This window comes from Phyllopteryx taeniolatus, chromosome 15 (assembly GCF_024500385.1).
Source record: "Phyllopteryx taeniolatus isolate TA_2022b chromosome 15, UOR_Ptae_1.2, whole genome shotgun sequence".
In the NCBI taxonomy this organism is placed as follows: Eukaryota; Metazoa; Chordata; class Actinopteri; order Syngnathiformes; family Syngnathidae; genus Phyllopteryx; species Phyllopteryx taeniolatus.
In genome coordinates this window covers 20,585,748-20,609,087 of record NC_084516.1, presented here as the reverse complement: position 1 = coordinate 20,609,087, position 23,340 = coordinate 20,585,748, and the positions used below count along the sequence as shown (strand labels likewise).

The following is a 23,340-nucleotide window of genomic DNA, read 5'->3' as shown; positions in this document are numbered from 1 at the left end:
CCCACTTCTTCTTAGCTAACCTTTTTCCTTGTATGATTCCTGTACTGTGAGGTTCCACCACCAAGTCTCCTCTCCTTTCCTGCCAGAAGACACACCAAGTACTCTGCTGCCTGCCTCTCTGATCACCTTGGCTGCAGTGGTCCAGTCTTCTGGAAGCTCCTCCTGTCCACCGAGACCCTGTCTCACCTCTTCCCGAAAAGCTGCACAACACTCGTCCTGTCTCAGCTTCCACCACATGGTTCTCTTCACTTCCTGTCTTCCTAATCTTCCTCCCCACCACCAGAGTCATCTTACACACCACCATCCTATGCTGTCTAGCCACACTCTCCCCTACCACTACCTTACAGTCGGTAACCTCCTTCAGATTACATCGTCTGCGCAAGATGTAATCCACCTGCGTGCTTCTACCTCCGCTCTTGTAGGTTCCTGCCTCTTCTGGAAAAATTTGTTCATTACAGCCATTTGCATCCTCGTTGCAAAGTCTACCACCATCTGTCCCTCCAAGTTCCTTTCTTGGATGCCGTACTTACCCATCACTTCTTCTTCACCCCTATTACCTTCACCAACATGTCCATTACAATCTGCACCAATCACGACTCTCTCTCTGTCTGGGATGCTCAGAACTACTTCGTCTAGCTCCTTCCAGAATTTCTCTTTCACCTCAAGGTCACATCCTACTTGTGGGGCATAGCCACTAATCACATGATACATAACACCCTCAATTTCAAGTTGCAGCCTCATCACTCGATCTGATACTCTTTTCACCTCCAAGACATTCTTGGCCAACTCTTCTTTTAAAATAACCCCGACTCCATTTCTCTTCCCATCTACACCATGGTCAAATAATTTAAACCCTGCCCCTAAACTTCTAGCCTTACTGCCTTTCCACCTGGTCTCCTGGACACACAATATATCAACCTTTCTCCTCATCATCATGTCAACCAACTCCCGAGAGTTTCCTGTCATAGTCCCAACATTCAAAGTCCCCACATTCAGTTCTAGGCTCTGTGCTTTCTTCTTCTCTTTCTGCCGAAGAACCCGCTTTCCACCTCTTCTTCTTCTTTGACTTCGACCCACAGTAGCTGAATTTTCAACGGCGCCCTACAGGTTGACGGCGCCGGTGGCGGACATTGTTAACCCGGGCCACGACCGATCCGGTATGGAATTCTTTGGATGAACGCTCATATTTGTTTGGCAAATATGCCCTTCCTGACGCAACCCTCTGCATTTATCCGGGCTTGGGACCGGCCTACAGTTTGCACTAGCTTGTGCCCCCCCATAGGGCTGCATTGCTGATCATATTTCAGTTTAATTTAATTCCACTTGAAACCTAAAGTATCAAGTGGACATGTGTTGTTATTGTAACAATTCATCCACAGAGACAATTAGTCTGTGACACGTCATTTTTAATTGATGTCTCCTTGAAATGACGACATTGAGGTGGAAAAACATGCAATTTCTCACGCCTTGCTCCTCGAGTCATCTCCTTGAGTGCTCAATGCAATCTCTGGTGGCAGGAGCTAATGTAAACAGGAGTGAGCATGGAGAACCGAGGAGTTTCAACGTAAGGAAATGAGATTCAGCCCATTTGTCCTGGGTTTCGGTAATTTCTTTAATAGTAGCTGGTGATGAATTACAATTCTTGCATACTATTGAAACCTGGACTAATTAGCTAAACCCACACAGACCATGTTTTAAACCACAGCAAATGTTCGAATGCCAAATGCCTGACCATTGATGTGCCAAAATATTGATAGTAAAATTTTTTGTTGGAGTATGTGGTACTTAATTTTATTGGGGTCATGCGTCAGGGGACCTTGAACACAACTGGTCCAACCCCCATACTCTTTTGTCTGGAAATGTTTTGGCTGTTGTTGATTAATGGCTTTTGCTTTGCATAGTTTTTGATGCAGTGCCGCCTGAAGGATCGAAGGTCACGGGCATTCGGTGTTGGTTTTGGGCCTTGTCGCTTACATGCAGTGATTTCTCCAGATTCTCTGAACCTTTTGATGATATTATGGACCGTAGATGATGAAATCCCTAAGTTCCTTGCAATTGTACGTTGAGGAACATTGTCCTTAAACTGTTGGACTATTTTCTCACGCACTTGTTCACAAAGAGGTGAACCTCACCCCATCTTTGCTTGGGAATGACTGAGCAATTCAGGGAAGCAATCACGGCACCCACCTGTTCCCAATGAGCCTGTTCACCTGTGGGATGTTCCAAACAGGTGTTTGATGAGCATTCCTCAACCTTCGCAGTCTTTTTTGCCACCCACCTGTCCCAGCTTTTTTGGAACGTGTTGCAGCCATAAAATTCTAAGTTAATGATTACTTGCTAAAAACAGTAAAGTTGATCAGTTTGAACATGAAATATCTTGTCTTTGTAGTGTATTCAATGAAATATAGGTCGAACATGATTTGTAAATCATTGTATTCTGTTTTTATTTGTTTAACACAACGTCCCAACTTCATTGGAATTGGGGTTATACTTAAAAAGATAGATATGATATTCCATTTGTTTTTGAAGTGATCACTAAGAATTCTGTGTCTGGAATTTATTTTTTATTAATGACTTATTTTTCTTTTTGTTGCTAAGCATTTAATGTTTAACTGTTAAAATAAATAGGTCACTCTTTAATACGAATTAAAGATAAAAGTAATAATACCCACCTACAGGACTACAGTGGAATATCAACCACAACTTGCAGCTGTTTACATGTACTAAGGTGGCTTTGTTGTTGTTTTTAACTTTAATGAACAACAACTTTACAGTTTGGTCGTCTTCCGGAGCCTTTTGTCTTGCAGTCTTACGTGACCTGTTAAATCATACCACTATCTGGCATTATTGTTCCACTTTGGAAAAGGCCTGCACCTTGCTGAGTGCTCTTTGCATGATAAACCGATCCTGCAATTGAAATGTTTAACTCAAAAAAAAAAAAAAAAAAAAAAAAAAAAAAACTAGCTTCCATTCTAGGTGTCAACGGGGGACATTTTCCTTTTACAATCCATTTCGAAAATATATTCTCCAAATCGTGGACCTTTTTTTTCTTTATCTATCGCATGTCATTAGCATTTGGCAAATGAAAAGTGAACGACACTGGCGTATGCTGCTTTTAACCTCTGTATGTGCGTGCATGATGGTGAGTGGAATGTGACAACATGGTACCTCCTGTTGAGGAGATTTCTGGGTGTTCCACATTCCTGTCACCAGTTAAACAGGTTTCAAGTTGAGGCTCTTCTCAGTGCACCTCACCTCTTCATGATTTATTTCCATTTGAAAGAATTGTTGATTCAAACGCCTCTGATGGGTGGAGGGAGACAAAATTCTCTGACATCAATTAAGACAGATAGGTTTGTTGTCACACAACAATCATTTTTGGTATCATGTCTACTCAGTCGCGATTTACCTGAACAGAAACAAAAAATGGAAAATTGCTTTTTCTATGAATTATTACACAAAATGGCTGATGATAATAGTTTTAGAAGCAGAGGCAACACTTTGATAGGCTACAGTACTCGTGTGTCCGATGTGCTTTTATAATAATAATCATAAAATATGATATTGACATCATGTGCATTTCATTGTAAAACTTCGCTGGTAAGATAAAACATTTTTTTTTTTTTTTTTTACTAGAATCCAACAGAATTGCTTGGATTCTTTTTCCTGGTCAAATTCTACAAGACAGCAAAAAAAGTAATGAGCCAGACAGGTTTATCAGCAGTTTATGAAGACAGGGTTTTACTAGTGTGTAACTAAAGGTACTTGTACCTTATCTCTCACAATGGATGCAAAGTAAATAGTAGACAGATGACTATTTTAGCCATGGTCATTCAGTATCGACTATTGCTATTCAAAAAACTGAGTGCTAAAGTATTTTTTGGAACAAAATACACAAAATTGGGCATTTTACTTATATACGCTCCCCGAGATTTGAACAGTGAGGCTAATTGTTGAATTTTTGGCTTTAGACCCTAAACATTTGGCTCTAACAATAAAAGATGAAAATGAAACGAGATCAACAGTTCTGCTACCGCATATAGCATTTCCAGGCATTTCCATCTAGTACACAGCTTAACATTATTTGTCATGAAAGACCATGTTTGTAGATGAACACAATTACTGGAAGATAATATAGGCCTACTTAAAATAGACTGAAGTGAAGACTAAGGGCCTGATTTACTAAAGATTTCCGAATGCGAAAACGGGTTCAAACTTCATTTCTCACACATACGGATGTTGAAGATAGGATTCCGTCTGCTAAATGCGCAAAATTGCGGCGCAGTTCATATTGTGCGTTCTGAGTGGAGTATGCAAATTGATGAATTTAGCATGTGCAATGTGATTCATGTTTTGTAAATATGTTTAAAATGCGAAAAAAACAAGAATAATTGGAACATTGTCTCTTCAGCAATGCAATTTTGGAGCTTCTGAATGATCCAAGGACTGACTTAAAGCCAGTCACAAGAAGGAGTCATGCCATATTACCTGTGAGAAAACTCCTTTTAGCTCTGAACTTCCTTACGTCTGGGTTGTTTCAGCACGCAATGACAATTGGTGCTGGCCTATCCCAGAGCAGGTTTGTCGGTGTGCATCTCCAATTGCCACACACCTGGGACAAGTTAAATCAAACAGAACCGCTTTGATACACAATGGATTGTATGCGTTTTTGGATTTCCCAAATTAATGGAGCAATCGATTTATTTTCTCAGTCATATGTTTGTCTCTTCCACTGACACTTCCAATTGTGTTACCTCAAACTTCATTTTGCAATTGCATGGCGAAACCCATCAGAGCTACGTAAAGCATAAAGGCCTCTTTTAAGAAGCATTCTTTTACACCTGTTGCCAACAGTGCTAGCAAATACAAAAGATCTCAATCTTAGCAGATCAGGCGGAACATGCTCACCAACAGCGCGTGCGGTCGGTTACAGTGAACATCCAATCTAGTGCCCGCTATTGAGGATCTTAGTAAACCAGGCCCTGAATTCTGTTACAATCCCACGCTTGTGACAACGGCAATAAGCCAATGGACCCTTGACATCACATTTTTCCAGGATTCCAACACCATCTCTTCCTGTTGTTGTTTGTTTTGGGCATTTAGCAGGTAGAATGCATGCTATATCGGATTGAAGTCTAAATTTGGTCATTTTCTTGCTGCTTGAGGAAAGATCTCAAAATCATTTTGTTTGCATCTTTAAATGATCATGTGTTGCATCAATGAAGAAGAGTGAGCAGATCCTTTCTTTCTCAAAGCTTGAGCCTTTTCATCAATATTTCAAAGTCAATCTCATCAGTCCATTCAACTTTGTTCCAGAATTGTTCAAGATATATATTCCAACCTGACCTTCGCATTGTTTTTCCCAACCAGTGGTTGGCGTTTTACGGTGGAGCCTCTGTGCTTTGGTTCATGCAGTTTCACAACGATTGTCATCAACTGCTGTTTTATTTCATTTCCTTTTTGTATTGCTCCACCTGTTCAATGTCTGTTGCCAGCGGTTTCTCCCTTCCTCGGGACATTGTACTGGCTGGCGATGGCAGCGGCAGTGGCGCTGATACATTTTTTTCTGCTGTCATCTTCACAATAGCTTGTTTTTCCATCCATGTGCAGCTGTCTGACACTCATGCTTGTTACACCTAACTTGAAATTGTAATCCAAATCAGTCTAGATATTATGCACTATGTATAATCAATGTAATAGGACATACTGTACCTATGCAACAAAACACATCTGTCATATGTTCCAAAACCTTTGCTCCTTATTCAAACAAACGTTGTCAGCTTGTTGTCGTGTATCAATCAGATACATATGTCAGGAACTCGAAAGAAAAGTCGAAATTTGGATCTTGTCTCAAAGTCATCTTTTGAAGTCAAATCCATATGTTTTCAGTTTACAGCAAAAATAGATGAGGGGATCTTCATTCAGAGCGAGCATAAATTAAGGAGGGACATGACATTTCTAGGTTTGTTCACATCCTCCATATAATGCGCTGGAGTTTCTGTCCTTTGTACAGAAATCCCTATTTTATAAACTCTGAGTCAAAATTGGAGCTTTTTTTTAGTTTTCCATTTTTTTTTGCCGTCAAACAGCAGAATAAACAAATAGTAGAAACGACGCTCGTCTGCTGCAAGTTCCCAGCACTTGTCTTTAAAAAGACAAATATTTTGAAAATAAAAGGGTAACATCCCATGGGCATGAAATCGTTTTCAATATATTTTTAACTTGCATGAACTTTCCACTCACACGGAACGTGACCGAGCTACTTTTGGGTATCGGTAGTTGAGATCTGCTGATTTAGTATGTTATGGTGTATGAGGAAATGATTTACATGAGTGTCTGGAGCCTTCACATCAATTGCCAAACTCGGTGGTTAACACAATAACTGGGTTTATTATGTCTGTCACACAGTGACTATACAATGAGAGTAATAGGACAAATAGGCATGTTATGAAACACCCCAACCCCATAAATAAATCAATGGCACTTGACAACACAAAATGAGATAAAGAATGTGATCGTAAGCTCAAAGCAAGAACAGTATGAATTATTTCCATTTTGCATTCCCTTGGTTATTGAAGCAGATAACTTTGTAAACAATCATTTCCCTTTTCTATCCTCAGGGAGTTTGATCCTGGATACATTGAGGAATTTGGGTCTTCACCTCCCTCATGTCCTCCTTTTTCTGCCCCTTCCCCTCCTCCTCGTCTTTCTCCGACGTCACCACCACCGCATCGACGACAACCAAAAACAACCCATCGCAGCAGACCGTGTTCAACAGGAGGAGTCCAGCTACGCATCAAGAACAGGTACATGACACGGATACAGTTTGTCAGTCACACCGGGAGAAGAACATGAAGCGATGAAATGAATCATCTAGGCTACTGAATGAAGACAAAAATAGTTTGTTTCTGCATGAATCCTCTATGAGTGTGTACGCTGTGAGTGTTGTAGGTTAAACAGGACATAAACAAATCAGTGACAAGTGTACTAGTGCCAGTTGAGCAGGTCATGACCCCTTGTGGTAGAATCTCTGGCTACACTTCCTTTGTGTATGCGCCAGTGTCAAGAGGATTTATTAACGCCGGTTGTGTGTTTGGGAGTCAGGGTTCAAACAGCCAACATTTCCATGGTGATCACCTGACAATGTTCCCTGTGTCTTCTTTAGTGGCTTTGTCCTGCCTTAGTAGTTTTGCATTGACTGTTACATGAGTTGAGTATGTGACAAGTCAAATTCTGTTGCTTGAGGAAGAAAAAAAGCAGTAATCGTGGTTTGATTCTACACCCTTCGCGACTGTGGATGAACTGATCAGATACATTGACGTGTTGAGATGTACAACGAAAAAGCTGAAATTGTCAGCCTCTTTCCCCCCCTCCGGAGCAACGGTGTCAAACTCTGGCCCGGGGGCCAGGTCCGGGTCACCACCTAAATTCTCGTGGCCCACCAAAGCAAATAAAATGGGTCTACTTCATGTTTCTTGCTAAATGGATTTGTTCTTTTCATTCTGGCTGAAAATCTGCACCGAAATTCCGTTTTTGTTCACTTTTCCCCCACCAAATCCCTTTTCACCATAAATTGAACAATAGCTTTTATATTTCAATATTTACTTCCAGCTGATTTCAATTTTCTTAAAGAAACATACGGCATATACACTGTCAAAAAAGAACCTATATAATTTACCCTGTAAATTTAGTGCAACAATTTTGCAGCAACTTGAATTGGGTACATTTAAACCACATATTTTGAGTAAAGAATACCTCAATTCAATACCTAGAAAATACTTTGACAAAGTTAACCACGCATTTGTGATTACGTTTGCAGCCGAGCGGTGGGTTGGGGGTGAATCATTTGTGAAATTATTTCACAAAGCATTTCCTCAATGCTTGGCTGTTTAGTTTTTTCCTATTTGCCTCACAATAATGCGTACCGTATTTTCACGACCGTAGGGCGCACCGTACGAAAAGGGGCAGTCTCAGTTGCGGGCTCGATTTCTGTATTGAACACATACATACATACATACGGCGCACCGTATGATTGGCCGCAGGCATGGTAAAACATACGCTAGCTTCAAACATACGGTAGCATGCAAAACTCAGTTCGGTTGTACTTTATTGAAGTATTTAATTTTTGGATCAATCCTCATCCACAAATCCATCAAAGTCCTCATCTTCTGTATCCGAAATGAACGGCTGGGCAAGTTCCTCATCAAACACGGCAGGTTGGAGTCAGTCTCGTTGCCGTGCGGCTCCTCAGAAATGACGCCGGCTTTTACGAAAGCTATGCATCCACAATCCATTCACAAATTGTGGCGTAACTCGCCCGGCGCTGCCTCCGAGTCTTAGTTAAGCTGCGTTCGCCATCTGTCACTTTGAAGGCCCTCTTTACACCGACGTCCAGCGGTTCGTCAAGCCTCCCGGAATGACGGCAAGCCCCGAGTTATTTGCGATCAGTCGAACGGTGACGGTAGAGACGCTTCTCCCGGCTGTTCTTTGCTCATTAATCCATTGCTCGAGTTGGTCTTCCAACTTCCAAGGTCTGTGGTGTGAGCGTAAAAGTCCATTTGATGCAGTTCAGTCGATATAATATGTATGTATGTATATGCATGTGCATACGTATGTGGAATGGCGACTTGGCATAAGTAGTTTTGCAACAGCACCCGGAATCTCTGGTCCACTTCCTTCAATGGAGCCAAAAAGGCTTCTTTGTCCGTGCTACTAATTGGTATCATGCATCCATCCATCCATCCACTTTCTGAACCGCTTCTCCCTTACGCGGGTCGCGGGCGTGCCGGAGCCCATCCCAGCTGTCATCGGGCAGGAGGCGGGGTACACCCCGAACCGGTTGCCGGCCAATCGCAGGGCACATACGAACAAACAACCAGTCGCACCCACAGTCCCACCTACGGGCAATTTTTAGAGTCTCCAATGAATGCATGTTTTTTTTGGGGATGTGGGAGGAAAGCGGAGTGCCCGGAGAAAAGCCACGCGGGCACGACGGGGAGAACATGCAAACTCCACACAGGCGAGGCCGGGATTTGAACCCCGGTCCTCGGAACTGTGAGGCTGACCCTCTAACCACTAGTCCACCGTGCCGCCCCGGTATCATGCAGTTGGCTATACATTTTGTAAAGGCTGCGGTAATAGCTTTGTGGCCCTTCTAAGTTTTTCTCGTAAGGAGTGAGACTCGCAAAACTCTCATCAGTGGTTGTCTGAGGATTTGCCACCGTGTTAGTAGTTTTGGGAGTATCAGGCCTGAAGACTTCATATGGCTTCTTGCGGTTCTGCTCCCCAAATCTCGCTAAACACGCTGTGGCAAATAAATGACTCTTTACTACATACTAGTGCATAACCCATTTATTACACTCCCTTTCACAAAGAGACCAACCGGCATCATAAAGTGCTTTCATCTATGCTATTTCAATTGAAGTGAGCTCTTGACATTTTACCATTTTGGAAATGAGGACACTGATTTTGAGCTGGTCAGAAATAATCAACACCTTTAGTGTTTACAATGTTCACGAAGATCAATAAATGGCTGTAATTTGATGTCTTAATCAAGAAATAATAAGGTGCTTTACTATTTTGTTAAACAATAAATGTGAACATTCCTGAATAGCAATACTGTAAGCAAAAGGACTTTTCAGTGAAAGCGCTTCTACCTGTACAGTAGTTAATTATTACAGAAACGTTAACCCTTACATTGAATGGTGAGGCATTCGAGTGTTGTTGGAAAAATGTTGCCATGAAGTTATCCTTGGCCATACTTCATTCCGTAATATCACACAAGATACTGAGTATCATTTGAATTTTCCATCATGCAGACTCTAGTAAACGGTTCCGACCGTTGCGCAGTACAAGGTATGTTCTGAACGAAGTCAGCGCTCTGCTTTTAATCGACGACGGTGTTCAACCAATCACCCTTCTCTCCTCTCGTTCTCTCTTTCTCATGTGTACTCTTGGTCCATACAAACAGTCTAGAAATGCCGTCACTTGTCTCCAACCACTTTCATCCTCCTATGGAGGTCAGGTTGTGTGTGTGCGTTAGAATGTGGTGAGCGTCAAGGCCTCACGATGGTGCTGCAGTGTGATTTAAGACGATTCTTTGATTGCTTTGGGAACTTGGCAGCTTTAAGTCGGTCTGCTGCTGCTTGTTTGCACTTGTGCAATAATAGTTTTCGAGCAACATCCATTGATGGTCGAATATGTACACACTGCCGCGGGTCCCCTCGGTTGACGACGCTTGAAGTTACAAATGGTGCACAATAAGCCCACTCAGTTACGGCCACGCTTACTGTTTTTCATTTGATTGGTTTTATAGTTCTGACTGAGAAGTGTTTTTACTTTAATTATGACTTTACGTTCGCGGTAGCATAAGTGAGTGATCGGGGGGCACGATAACTGTATAACAGTTAGTTTTTTTCCCCCAGCGATACCGATAACTTGCTGCTTCTCCAAGCCGATACCGATACCAATCACCAATATAATCCCAAACTGATGGAAAGCCGCAGTGGGGACGCCCTATTTATGTATGTTATATTTAATTGTATTTGATATCAAATACCTGTAATTCCTCGGTGGTAGACGTGACGCTGTCCCAGCCGCAAAATTCGAGGTTCAGGATTATTTGCTCAAAACAATCTCGTTGATCACTTTGAACATTCAATATCTTGTCTTTGTAGTGTATTCAATGAAATATCGGTTGAACATGATTTGCAAATCATTGTATTCTGTTTTGATGTATGTTTAACACAACATCCCAAATTCATTGGAATCGGGCTTGTATTATATGTATATGTATATAACATGTAGTGTAATATAGGAATTTTTATTGTCACTATACACGAGTACAACGAGATTGAGATGAGATACGATGTATAAATGTACTTTATTATTGTACAATCAATACTATGGTATTGATAATGAACTTTTTTTTTCTTCTCAAAATTATATTACAATAAATAATACACAGGTTCAAATATTCATGTTTTTTATTTGAAACAACACGAGAACAGGCCATCATTCGCGTTAATGTTTATCGAAAGACATTTGCATTCGTGGTTGTGCTGAAGCGTGCCGGGGGGAGAGCGGTGGTGCCGCCAGTCGCGCGTCATTGGTGGACGCTTGCCCATTCCCCGCCCAATGAAGGAGGACCGTTTTGTGTTTTGATGTTAATGCCATTTGTAAACGAGCGAATTTATTGTCCAGTGAGCGAACATCGGAACGTAGGATCGGCGTTTGCGGGGGTTAGCTGTTGTTAGCTTAGCTGTTAGCCCACCGCGGCAACTGTGCCAAACCGCGGCATGTGGCCAAACCGCCCTCGCTTGCTCCTCTCTCGGCTCGGGCTGCCACGCGAGGCCGCCGGCTCTTCCCGCGATCTGCTCTCCAAAGAACACAGAGCGTGGCAGTTGCAAACGCAAAGTCACTGGATGCTCGTCATTTCAGCGAGCGCAGGCAATCGTAAGCTAATTTACTACAGCTATTGAATGTTTTTGGTATCGTAGGTGAAGAATTTTGGTCCTGATATCCATGAGCGTAAGGAGCCAACGCAAAAGGCTGGCAAGTGGCGACCGGTGCGCATCTTAATGATACGGTTCTTGTTACTGATAACGAGATTTTTGTTATCAGACCGATGAGTGTGACGTCATTTCCCCCCCAATATCAGGCTGATAGTTGTCGTGCGTCCCCGCTTAGCGATAGGCTTCGGTGCATTCGGATTCTGACCTACGTATAGGGTTTGGGTTACATTGCTGCCATAGGAACTTAACTCTGAGAGACCCCTGTCCTGGGAAAAGGTCTTCGGACACCACAGACTTTGTGTTTTTCAAAGCAGTCAAATGGATATTGAAAACCATTATACAGATAGTAATATAATATAAGATTAGAAAGAGGTAGAGTTACCCCGAAAGTACCAGACAAATGCCCATGACAAAGGGGTGTTTTACGTGCCAAGGAGGAAGCCATTGCTGGTCATTGCTTTATCTTCATGATAAAGGTGTGGATTTTCTACGCTCCAGATTCAAAAAGAGCAGAATATCTCTTTTCTTCTCCCACAATCCCCTCGGCTCTGAGTTGTTATCAGATAACATTGGGTGTGGATGAGGAGGATTCTCCTGTCTGATTGGTTCCCAAACAGGAAGTGGAGCCGAGCCCCACGAGATTGGGTGTTAATTGACGAAGGACATTGATAACAGGATTCCCCATTCCTTTCATATCCTCTCCTTCTCCTCCTTATCTGTCCATCTCTCAACTTCCTTTCCTCTCAACTATTTTCTTGCCACTTCCTCTCTCCTTCTCCACATTTGACTTTTGTCGTCTCTTCTTCCTTTATCCTACTCATTTTTAGACTTTCTTTTTGGGCTCCAGAATTTCTTTTGAGGCTATGTAGTGAGGATAAGCGGTACGGAATTGGTTGGATGGATGGATGGATGGATGGATGGATGTTCACACTGGAGGATCACTGACACGTGAACATTCCGATTTTTTCATATCCGACCGAGTAGATGCGTTGTCTAAATAAATGTACGCGAGTCCAGTATGGACGCTCACGGGGCACTCATCCGACCTGTGCGTCATCGAAAGGCGTCAAACGTCACAGTTGTTGCACAAAACAGACGCGCGGCAAAAGCAAATGGCAGACAAAGGAGCATAAAACACTCAGTGGCGAAGATGCTTTTGAACTGATACATGTCAGAAAATATGCACAAAATCTTTAAAGTTACCACAAATGCGTCATGACGAGACCAATGCGAGGGGCCGTGTTGACGGAAGTCTCGTAGCCGTGCGCACGCGCGATGCGACGTCCTGCTTTGTCCTCAGCAGAAGCCGTATTTGGTTTTGTAATGTGAACGACTGCATAAAAAGATCATTTTTTGTGTGTGTGTGTGTGTGTGTGTGTCAAATCCGACTGGGCATCATGCCCTGCAGTATGAACGTAGCCTTATTCTCTCCTTCCCTCCCACCATACCTTTAGTCCATTTCTCATCTTCCCTCCCTCCTCCGTCCTGTCCAGCGTTTATCTCAGTTCCTCCCTTCTCTCATCTCTCTAGCCTCTCCTTTCCCCTCCTCCACCTTATCTCGCTTCATTTATTCCCAGTTGATATTTCGTTCTACTGACTCATCACATTTTCAAAAAATGAGATCATCACACACTTGCTTTAAACACACAACACACATAATTCCCTTTTATCAGGTGACTCTTGCCCCTGTATGTCACATTGACTATTAATCTCTAACCGTTCGTCATAAATGAATACAAATAAGAGTATTACTTTATTGTATAAAGTAGTATAAAAATAGGATCGTTGTGACTGGATACGACAAATTGAATACTCTACTTGGCTTTGGAATGCACATGCGCCTTTGTTACTGTAGTCCCAGTAGTTTTGAAAATGTCTGAGGAACATGTCCTGAAGGTGGTTCTGTCAGAATCTTAAAGTGTTCTTCAAAATCCTTAAGTGATAAGCACACACACACACACACACACAAACGGCATGCTTCCACACTTTCACACACACACACACCAGCTATTAACATAGTTTCATGCGCATGTTTTGACAAACATCTATTTTGATTTCCGGGCAGATCGGAGAGATTGCCGTTATTATGGTGTGTAGCGACAGTTTCCCACGGCACTTTTGTTGAGAAACACACTTTGTGTTTGGGCTAAACACTCCCCATTAAAACCGTAATTACACAATTTGTCTGGTCTGGAATATGTCGCATTTTCTTTCCTCCTTGTATTTTTCCACTTCAAGGTAAAGTCAGATGAGTGGATGTAGTTGCAATAAAATCAGTGAAAATACCAATGTTAATATGTACCCACCCGGTTTAGCTTATTAATGCATTCTAGTTAAGATAAAAAGAAAGTTGTACATGTACTGTTCGTGATAGTCATGGGTCTTAATGCCGTTAATGCAATCAGTAAGGCTCACCTAAGAGTAATGAAACACAATTTCATTTGACGCAACTTTGGTGAGTCCAATTAGACAGAATAAACATGCAATTGTCAACCCTAAAAATCAACAGTATCTCCAGAGCCCATTATTCATTTGTCATTGTCAAGAGCTAATTTGTGTCATCTCCTTGTCTTGAAGTTTTGTAGTCACCTAAAACTTCTATAATAGTCAGTAATGCATGTTATAATATATATTTTACTTTTATAGTGACATTCTCTTTTCTTCTGATGTAACTTTTAGGACGTATAAAAAGTGACTGACTACTGTCTTTGCAGTCAATGCAGTCACCGTAAATCACCGCAACAGAGGCATAAGAGTAGAGCCGGGAATAATTCGTCTGTGCCTTTCACACAAAACTTGCCGACACATTTACGCAGGTTGCTCCATTAACATAGTTAGATCCAGAGCGACATCAGCATGACAGCGACAATTGCTTTCAACACAAAGGTGCATGGACAGTGTGTCACGGGCGTTAAACCTCCCACTCTGGTCATAGCTGGCAGTATTGTACGTCCGTTACGCCTCTTACGACTGAAACGTGCAAATTCATAGGTTGACACCCCCCCCCCGACGCTGGGTAAAAACTGTGAAAATCCTAGCTTAGGTGGCCGTTGTGAAAGAGGCAGCAATTGTCGCTACCACGCTGACAAGAACAAGAGCAACCTGCATGTCGGTGTGATCTTGGCTCCATCGTCACACCTCTGATGAAGCAATTTATCGGGAATGCGGTGAGAAAGTCGTTTGATACTGCATCAGAAGCCAGCAGATTCCGGAGTCGACGACAACGCCCCGTTCCCCGTGGATCCCTCACATGCGCTACAGGGAGCCGGGAAGAAGCTGTGGAAATGTCGTGTCACACATAATGACAAGATGGCCAGTGTGAAATATATGCTAGGCTAGTTAAAAAAGGTTTGCCAATCATTTGCGCCACCGGTCACAAGGGCTTTCAAATAATGCCGTGGTGACTGATGTAAAATATGACTATTTTTTTTTTTTAGTTACTATTAAGTGACTCTCACTGCAAATGTTAACAACTCTGTGTGTGCATGCTGAGAGAATGTGAATGCCACAGAAATCCATTTGGAAATGATATCACTATCCTTCATCATTAATGTGAAATTGACTTTTGTAGCAGATACGGAAGTTGATCATGGCCAGTGAGACATGCGCACACATGCTACATCACCTTCGAGCAGAGCATGTGATTTCTTTTTTTGAATTCTCTATGAAATAAATCCAATGAAAGTAATCTCATCAGAATACTGTGTTTACTACTGAACGCATGTTTGGAGGTCCATCAATAAAAAAGGGGTGTGCCTGTCATCCCTTAGATCTGTGGAGCCAAACAGACTGAGCATATCAAGTTGCTTTGGCTAAATGGGTGTTTAATCATTTCTTTTTATTATAATTGTGGAACATTTGTTGTAAGCACGAACCAGATGCTACATCATGAGATGACTCTCCCCACAGCTTCAAGGCTTCTTCAAAAAGATGATTCAGTCTGCAACATTCTTCCCATTCCGCTTCTCCCTCAACGGAAAGCCTTTATTGTCATTGTATAAACGAAATTAGAGGTGTTTAAACCGATTAAGGTGATCAAAGAAGCATCTAAAATAACATGCAAAAACATTTGTGAATAGTGAATTATAATAACACAGAGAATAAAAATGGATGACTTCTCTTTGCCCCTTCTAATGTTAATTGATTTAAGTTCTCTCTTATGATTGCTTCTTTCATCTGTTTTTCTATCCTGCCGTTTCTTTATTTCGTGTGTCATGTCAAATGTTACCACTAAACACACCACTCTCTCTATCAGTCTTTTAGTTTTGTCACAATCTCTTTTCTCTAACTAACTAACAACTCTTATCTCAGTCCATCCTCCTGCCCTTCCCTGCTACTCATTTTCTCTCTCTCTCTCTCTCTCTCTCTCAGAACGACAACCATTGCTACCATCCAGCTGGACTGGATGTGTTTACTTCATGCTTTTAACATGCGGCAGCCTAATGACTCGTAATTGCTTCAATTGCGCAACAAGCTCAGGGTCAGGGGCCGGAGCAGCGCCACTCTCTCGAGTCCACCAGTACCAGGATGGAAGTAGAGGGGAAGAGACGCAGTGGTGGAGGCTCAATGTGCAAGGGTTTTCTATGTCATTTTGCTGAAAAGTATAGTACGACTCAATGTTAGTAGACGTCGATGACGGATGATAGACTGGATCTTAGGTTTGAACCATGAAATGAGATCGGATGTGGAAGACGGCTAAAGGTTAAAGGTGTCATAATAAGCAGAACAAAATTGCGCAGATCAAAACAGTTCCTTTCGAGGAGGACCAAGAGATTTTGAGTTTATGTAAGAGAGCCGTCAATATAAACTACAAAAAGTGGACTTTGGACCAAGGCCATGGAATTGTTGGAGGTATTCTATCGTAGGAAGCTCCGGAAGAAGCAGAAGAAAGCGGAGCTGGGCCGGTCCGAGGTGGCGCTGTGTCGGTCACCGTCGGAGGCCAGCGTCAACAACCTGGCGACTGGCCTCATTTCGAGAGTCCTCAGATTCACATCCAGGTACAATGGGTCACATTTATTTATTTGATAGCAAGCTAAGTAGTAGGGGCTTTTTGCAACAACAAGCTCATCTATTGGAAGACGATGCGTGTATCTCTCTGTGAATGATTTAGTACGATCCAATTAAAAGTGTCAGTGTACAATACATGTTTTAGTTATTCTGACTACTATGTCCCAGGTTTCAGAACTGACTCCTGAACTTAAGGGAAAATGCGTTAGTACTTTTGTAAGGGGCCATTGGTGCTGTAGTGGTTATAGTCATTGGTTAGGGTCAACAATAGATTGAAGGGACATTTGCTGCTATAGCGGTTTACATACAGTAGCCGACTGCATAAAGTCCAACCGACTCCCCAATAGGAATTGCCCTGTGACCGGTGCAGGGTGTAGCCTCTCACCCTGAATCAGCTGGCATTCTCCCTGCTTCCTAGCAATCCTGAACATGCTAAATCAGAATCAGAATCAGAATCAGAATCATCTTTATTTGCCAAGTATGTCCAAAAAAACACTCAAGGAATTTGTCTCCGGTAGTCGGAGCCGCTCGAGTACGACAACAGACGGTCAATGGACAGAGAACGCTTTGGAGACAGAAAGACATTGACCAAAAAAAAAAAAAAAAAACAGTCACTGAGCAGTAAAGGGTTGCTCGTTATCTGGTAATGCCGGTACATTTAAAACAAATGCAGAGTCCTCTAGCACTTGGAGCAGTTCGAATGACTAATATCGCAATGAGCATCGCGCAAAGGGCGCCGAGACTTCGAGGAGTGGATGCGGTTTAAAGTGACGAGTAGCGCGATGATCTGGGACAATGTCGGTTGTGCAAATGTTGCAGAGACTCCTCAGTCAGTGTGCAAGTGGGGCAGATGCTCCTCTGGCACATGAGTGGCCAGTATATGCAAATAGTGCAGCGCGGCGAGACAATTCATTCATTCTCAATACCGCTTATCATGTTTAAGGTCGCGGGGCGCCGGAGCCTATTCCGGCTGACTTTGGGCGAAGGCAGACTACACCCTGAACTGGTCGCCAGTCAGTCGCAGGACACATATAGACAAGGACAACTAATCACACTCACTTTCACACCGTCACTGAGTGGGAACTGAACCCACGCTGCCTGCACCGAAGTCAGGCGATTGCACCACTAGACCATCAGCGACTCACATCATGAACAGTACAGCAAATGCATGGAGGGCTTTTTGTGTATTGGTAGCACAAATGATAAAACACTGAGGTATTCCAGTCACGTCCTGTCATTACGTAGGTTCATGAGGTTCGGAGACATGCAGGACTTCACGTCTCTGTCTACGACAAGTACTTACGCAGATACAATCTTTTCCTGTTTGTCTGCATGAATAAATATGGAGCAGCCGAGCGTATCCAGATTGATGTGAAACGTGACGTCATCGGGATGGTTGTTCTTAAAATGGTGTTGCCTTTGATGGAAACAAAATTCTATCATCAGTGCAGCTATAGATTTGGAGGCTTTCTGTTTGAATCTTGCAATTATTACTTTGGAGTTATGTAAAAGTGACTTTTTTAAACCCCCATCAGAAATGTTCATTTAGTATTTACTTAAACTTATTTTTTTCCAGGTAAGTTTCTCATTTGTATGTTGGGGCGATATGTCAAATGGAAATGAAAACAACAAATAGTCAAATCAAAACGAATGTGAATGTGGCCATTGGCCATTGGGTGGATTTAGCTCCTCTTTCACTATCAACAGAAGACTCACTCTTAAACATTTAGCACAACAAAGTGTGTGTGTGTGTGCGCGCGTGCATTTGTGTGAGCAAGATTAGCACGTACCCCAAAAGAAGCATGTTTTACAGTTACTTATGATCGTAAAATAGGGCTAAAGTCTTTTCTCAAGTCAAATATTCATGTTTGGGCAGACAAATACAACAAGTGCAAGAAATAGTCCATAAATGTCCAATAATGTATATGAACTGTATATATATTTGAAGATTGAGGTAAATTTGAATGACAGATTTGAAAAAGACTTTTCCAGGTTTCAAATGCTCCTTTCATTTCCTTTCATTTCCCTTTCATGCTTTGAGGATTTAGAGCAGCATCACTGTCTAACCAACACGTTACATGTATGTGTCTATTCGATATATCTATATATATATATATATCTCCATCCATTTTGTGTACCGCTTTATCCTCACGCGGGTCGCGGGCGTGCTGGAGCCTATCCCAGCTATCTTCGGGCGAGAGGTGGGGTACACCCTGAAATGGTCGCCAGCCAATCGCAGGGCACATACAAACAAACAACCCTTGGCGCTCACATTCACACCGACGGGCAATTTAGAGTCTTCAACCAACCTACCGTGGATGCTTTTGGGATGTGGGAGGGACCCAGAGTGCCCGGACAAAACCCACGCAGGCACAGGGAGAATATGCAAACTCCACACAGGCGAGGCTGGGATTTGAACCCCGGTCCTCAGAACTGTGAGGCAGATGTACGCACTCCAATTGTCCACCGTTACGCCTATATATATATATAAACATAGACAGACACACACACAGCTCTTACGGGCCATCTGAGAAAGCCTCAGGCTATCCCCCCCCCCCCCCCCCCCCCCCCACTAAAATTGGTCTAGGACCCCCACTGGCTGGGTCCTGGCACTGACACAGAGAAAGATGACCATATACAGTAACCATATAAACATTTTTGTAGCTGTGAGGGAAGCTACAAGGAGAATCTGCAAATTCCACAGAGGAAGGTCCCAGCCCAACGTAGAAAATGAAGCCTTTTGTGATCTGAGCCAGCAGTGCTAACCACAAGGACACTGTGCTAGCCTTACAAAGTTTCGGTAATAATAGATTGAAGTCTTTATTTATGCACAGTAAAAGGATCAGCCAGATTGTTACTAATTCAAAGTTGAAATGTCCAAACCCATAAATCGGTGATGGTCTCTCCCCATGGCATCACATGTCATGAGCGCTTGCAACAAATGTTATTTGTCCAATTCATTTTACAATGTTGAGCATTCTCTGGTAAATTGGTCATCTCTCAACTGAAAGGTTGTATGTTCTATCCCAGGTCCCCAAGCCGTGTTCCCTAAGCATCTTTCCATAAAGCTCAGTTTCTCCTTGTACCGTGTCCACAGTTAGAATTCATGTCCTAGTATTAATGGGAGAATATAGTCAATCCATTTATTGGTTTTCAGTTCGAAGTTGAACTATTGTAGCATGTAAACAGCAGCAACGCAGACAGGACTGGTGAACATTCATCATCTGAACGTTGATGTCAATTTCAATGACAAATTTTCCACGTTTCAAAGCTTCCTTCCATTTTTCTCATTTTCCCTTCCATGCTTTGGAGATTCTCTTCACTTAGAACAGATCAACAGGTTGCATCCTGTTTCTTTTTGCCCACATACGTGTATATTGAATGGATTTTTGGTTTGGTTGTGTAAAAAAATATTTGGATTGAGATCATTCATGTAGCATTTTCTGGCCAAGAAAGAAAGAAAGAAAGAAAGGGAAAGAGCGTCTAAAAGTGAGTCAGATCCCAGTGGAACGGCACCATGTAGCTGTGGATATTTGTCTTGTTACTGTGGGGGGACTCCACAAGATGAATACATGAAAATACTCAATATCCAAACTCTGAAAATGTTTTTTATTCTCATTCCTAACATAAACTTTGAATTGTTGGTTTCCTGCAGCATGAAATAGGCCTGACATTTGATCTCGACTTGTAGATCTTTGGGTAAAATGCCCATCTGTCATAATAATTCATTTGTTTTTAGGGAACTACTTCACCAATGTTTTTGGGAAAAAGAAAATATATGCAAACGTACATTGTACAATCCCATTTATAAAACTGGATTATGTTGTGAGGCCCCAGAGATGCTTTCAAACAAAACGAGCGGTTGAATGAGGGGGCGGAAGGAATGTCTCTTCCTCCAAGGAAACACCTCTTCATTTGACACAGTGCACTTCTGGAAAACGATAGCAAACATTTGGTTAGAGTTCTCAGTGAGTACATTGTGAATTTCCAATTCTGATGACCGGAGTTTCACGACCGTATGAAAAGGCGCAGTCTCAGTCGCGGGGTCTGTTTCTGTATTGAACACATACATACACAAGGCGCACCGTATTATGGGGCGCAGGCATGGTAAAACATACGCTAGCTTCAATGTTTTTAAAAAGGCAGCGGGAGCAAAACTGTGTTCGGTTGTACTTTATTGAAGTATTTAACAATGTACTCAAGTTATTTTTGGATCAATCCTCATCCACAAATCCATCAAAGTCCTCCTCATCGAAATGAACAGCTGGGCAAGTTCTCCATCGAACACGCCGGCTTCCCTCTCGTCATTGTCGGAGTCAGTCCCGTTGCCGGGGGGCTGTTCGGCAATGATGCCGGCTTTCGCCAAAGCTAGCTCAGACAACAGTCAAACAGATACGTTAGCCCAAGCGTCCACAATCCATTCACAAATGGTGGCGTAACTGGCCCGGCGTTGCCTCCGAGTCTTAGTAAAGCTGCGTTCGCCATCTGTCTTCCATCGCTCCCACGCCAGCTTTTCCTTGTAATCCGCTGGAAGTTGCTGCGCCGCGGTAGTCCTTGCCCGGATGGATAAATGGCACCGTTTCATAAAAGCACCAAGATGGACCTCCTTGAAAATGTTGGATTTTCATTTCTTCTGCAAGCGTTATTGCACTCAGTCGAACGGTGACGGTAGAGACGCTTCTCCCGGCTGTTCTTTGCTCATGAATCCATTGCTCGAGTTGGTCTTCCGACTCGGGCCACCTCGCCTTGTTTCCGCGGAAACTCAGCTTCGTCTTCTTGACTTTGCGGAACTTGTTTTCCTGCTTCCTCCACTTGCGAACCACGGATTCGTTGATCTTGAATTCTCGCACGGCTGCTCGATTCCCATGTTCCTCCGCCTAACTGACAGCTTGCAGTGTCTCTTCGTAGGTGCCATTTTCGGGGGTCCTTAGCCAAACCGATGTTGTTTTGCACACAATGCACACCCCGGCGCTATATACCTACTGGGGGCGTGGCTTTAGTGTCCTCTGTCACGCGCAACCTTCCCCCTTTACGTCCGCATGCTCCCCTCAGCCACGTCCGTTTTTCTCTTTAGAAGCAGCGTGTCGGCAGGAAATGCTCCCGTAAGTCAAGCGGTAAAAATCGTTTTTGAAAAAGTCAAGCTGAGCGCTCATCACACAACAACATTTATAGATGTTGGAACTCGGTGCACACACAAGGCGCGCCGCGTTATAAGGGGCCCCGCCCATTTTGGAGAAAATGTAAGACTTTTAAGTGCGCCTTATGGTCGTGAAAATACGGTAGCTTTCTGCAGGTGTACCTAATGAAATGTCCTGTAAATGTAGGTAATCATTCTTCACTTGATTCACTTAATGTCCAAAAATGAAACTCGGCCAATAGTCTCACGCTGCAAAACCAATTTCTTCCGTGTATGAACCCCACAGACGCAGTGAGACGGCATCTCGTCCTCACTCGTGGCATTCAACAAAACTGAGTGAAGGTCAGCAGGAGTCAGACCAGGAAGGGATGGTCACCATGAGCAGTGGCTGGCACCACAATTACCATGCAAGGTCAGTGTGTTATCAACAGCTACCTCAAAATGATATCGAAAACAAAACCAACACAACTGCCTTTGTAAAATACTGCAGCAAACAAACCTTTGTCTGAATCATTTTCCAAATGCACGGAACATCGGACTGTTTTAGCACATTCGCCCCACGGTTCTGTGGACTCGGATTCAAATCCGGCCTCCCCTGTGTGGAGTTTGCATGTTCTCCCCGTGCCCGCGTGAGTTTTTTTTTCCGGGTACTCCGATTTCTCCCACGTCCCCGAAACTTGCACGCTCGGTTCATTGAAGACTCTAAATTGCCCATAGGTGTGAATGTGAGTGCGAATGGTTGTTTGTTTCTATACGCCCTGCAATTGGCTGGCGACCGGTTCAGGGTGGACCGCAGCCCTCACCCAGAGTCAGCTGGGATAGGCGTCAGCACGCCCGCGCCCCTAGTGAGGGGAAGGACTACGGAAAACGGATGGATGGATGGAACGTCGGCCATGGGTGATACCGCTCTAGTGGTATGAAATTCAAAATGCAATCATGACTATATGTCAATGAATGCATCTATTCATTTGCTACAGATAGATATCACTGAATGTAATGTTTTGAGCAGATCATTTGAAAATGCAAATGGGGGGAAAAAAATGTGCAATGACATTATGAATTTTGTTGATTTAAATGTTAAATGTAGGGTAAATATTTGGATCGAGAACATCGTCATGTTTTATTTTCCTCCACATTGCTTCAAGCTGAGAGATTCAAATAGCGGTTGTTATAGAGAGCCATTCTTCCGTGGATGTCGAAGTTATGACTTATGAGTATGTTTGCTTCCAAACAGGAAAACATTCAGATATATTGACACAACATACAGCGAAAGCTGTACGTTGTGTCAATCTTAAATAAATGTTTCGCATCCTAAATATGTCAAATGGCAGTCGTTTTTGGTATGTTGTTTGTTACACGAAACTTGTTTTTTGTTTTATTTCTCCTTGTCATCGAATGACAATGTGTTGAATATGATACAAGTCTCCCTAATGCCATGTGAAACAGAGTGGACATGGAACATGTGAATCGCCTGTTGTGTTGTGTTTTAAATGCAGAATTCTTTTCATTGAGAGTCACACAACACGCTTTCCTTGGTCATTTATCTGTGTGACTTTGTGGGCTTGTGGTGCAAGAGGAAAGGCCTGTGTTCTGGGCCGGTGTGAAGGGTTTTGCAATTGTAACCTATGATGACACTATGTGCCTGATTTACTCAAATCCACAATAGCATGCGCTAAATTGCAT

The 23,340-nt window shown here is 42.8% G+C and overlaps 1 protein-coding gene across 8 annotated transcripts in view; it reads left to right on the top strand.

Moving 5' to 3' along the window:
• Positions 1-23,340, top strand: part of shroom3 (shroom family member 3) — an 83,160-nt gene that overhangs the window by 21,210 nt on the left and 38,610 nt on the right. For 5 of the 8 annotated variants that reach the window (XM_061798895.1, XM_061798891.1, XM_061798890.1 and 2 more), the window contains 2 exons: positions 6,621-6,806; positions 21,944-22,069. In XM_061798895.1, coding sequence (XP_061654879.1) covers positions 6,621-6,806; positions 21,944-22,069 — 312 coding nt within the window. Of the gene's footprint in view, positions 1-6,620; positions 6,807-15,915; positions 16,511-21,943; positions 22,070-23,340 lie in introns of those variants that run through there. The other 3 variants (XM_061798893.1, XM_061798892.1, XM_061798894.1) reach the window with 3 other exon arrangements.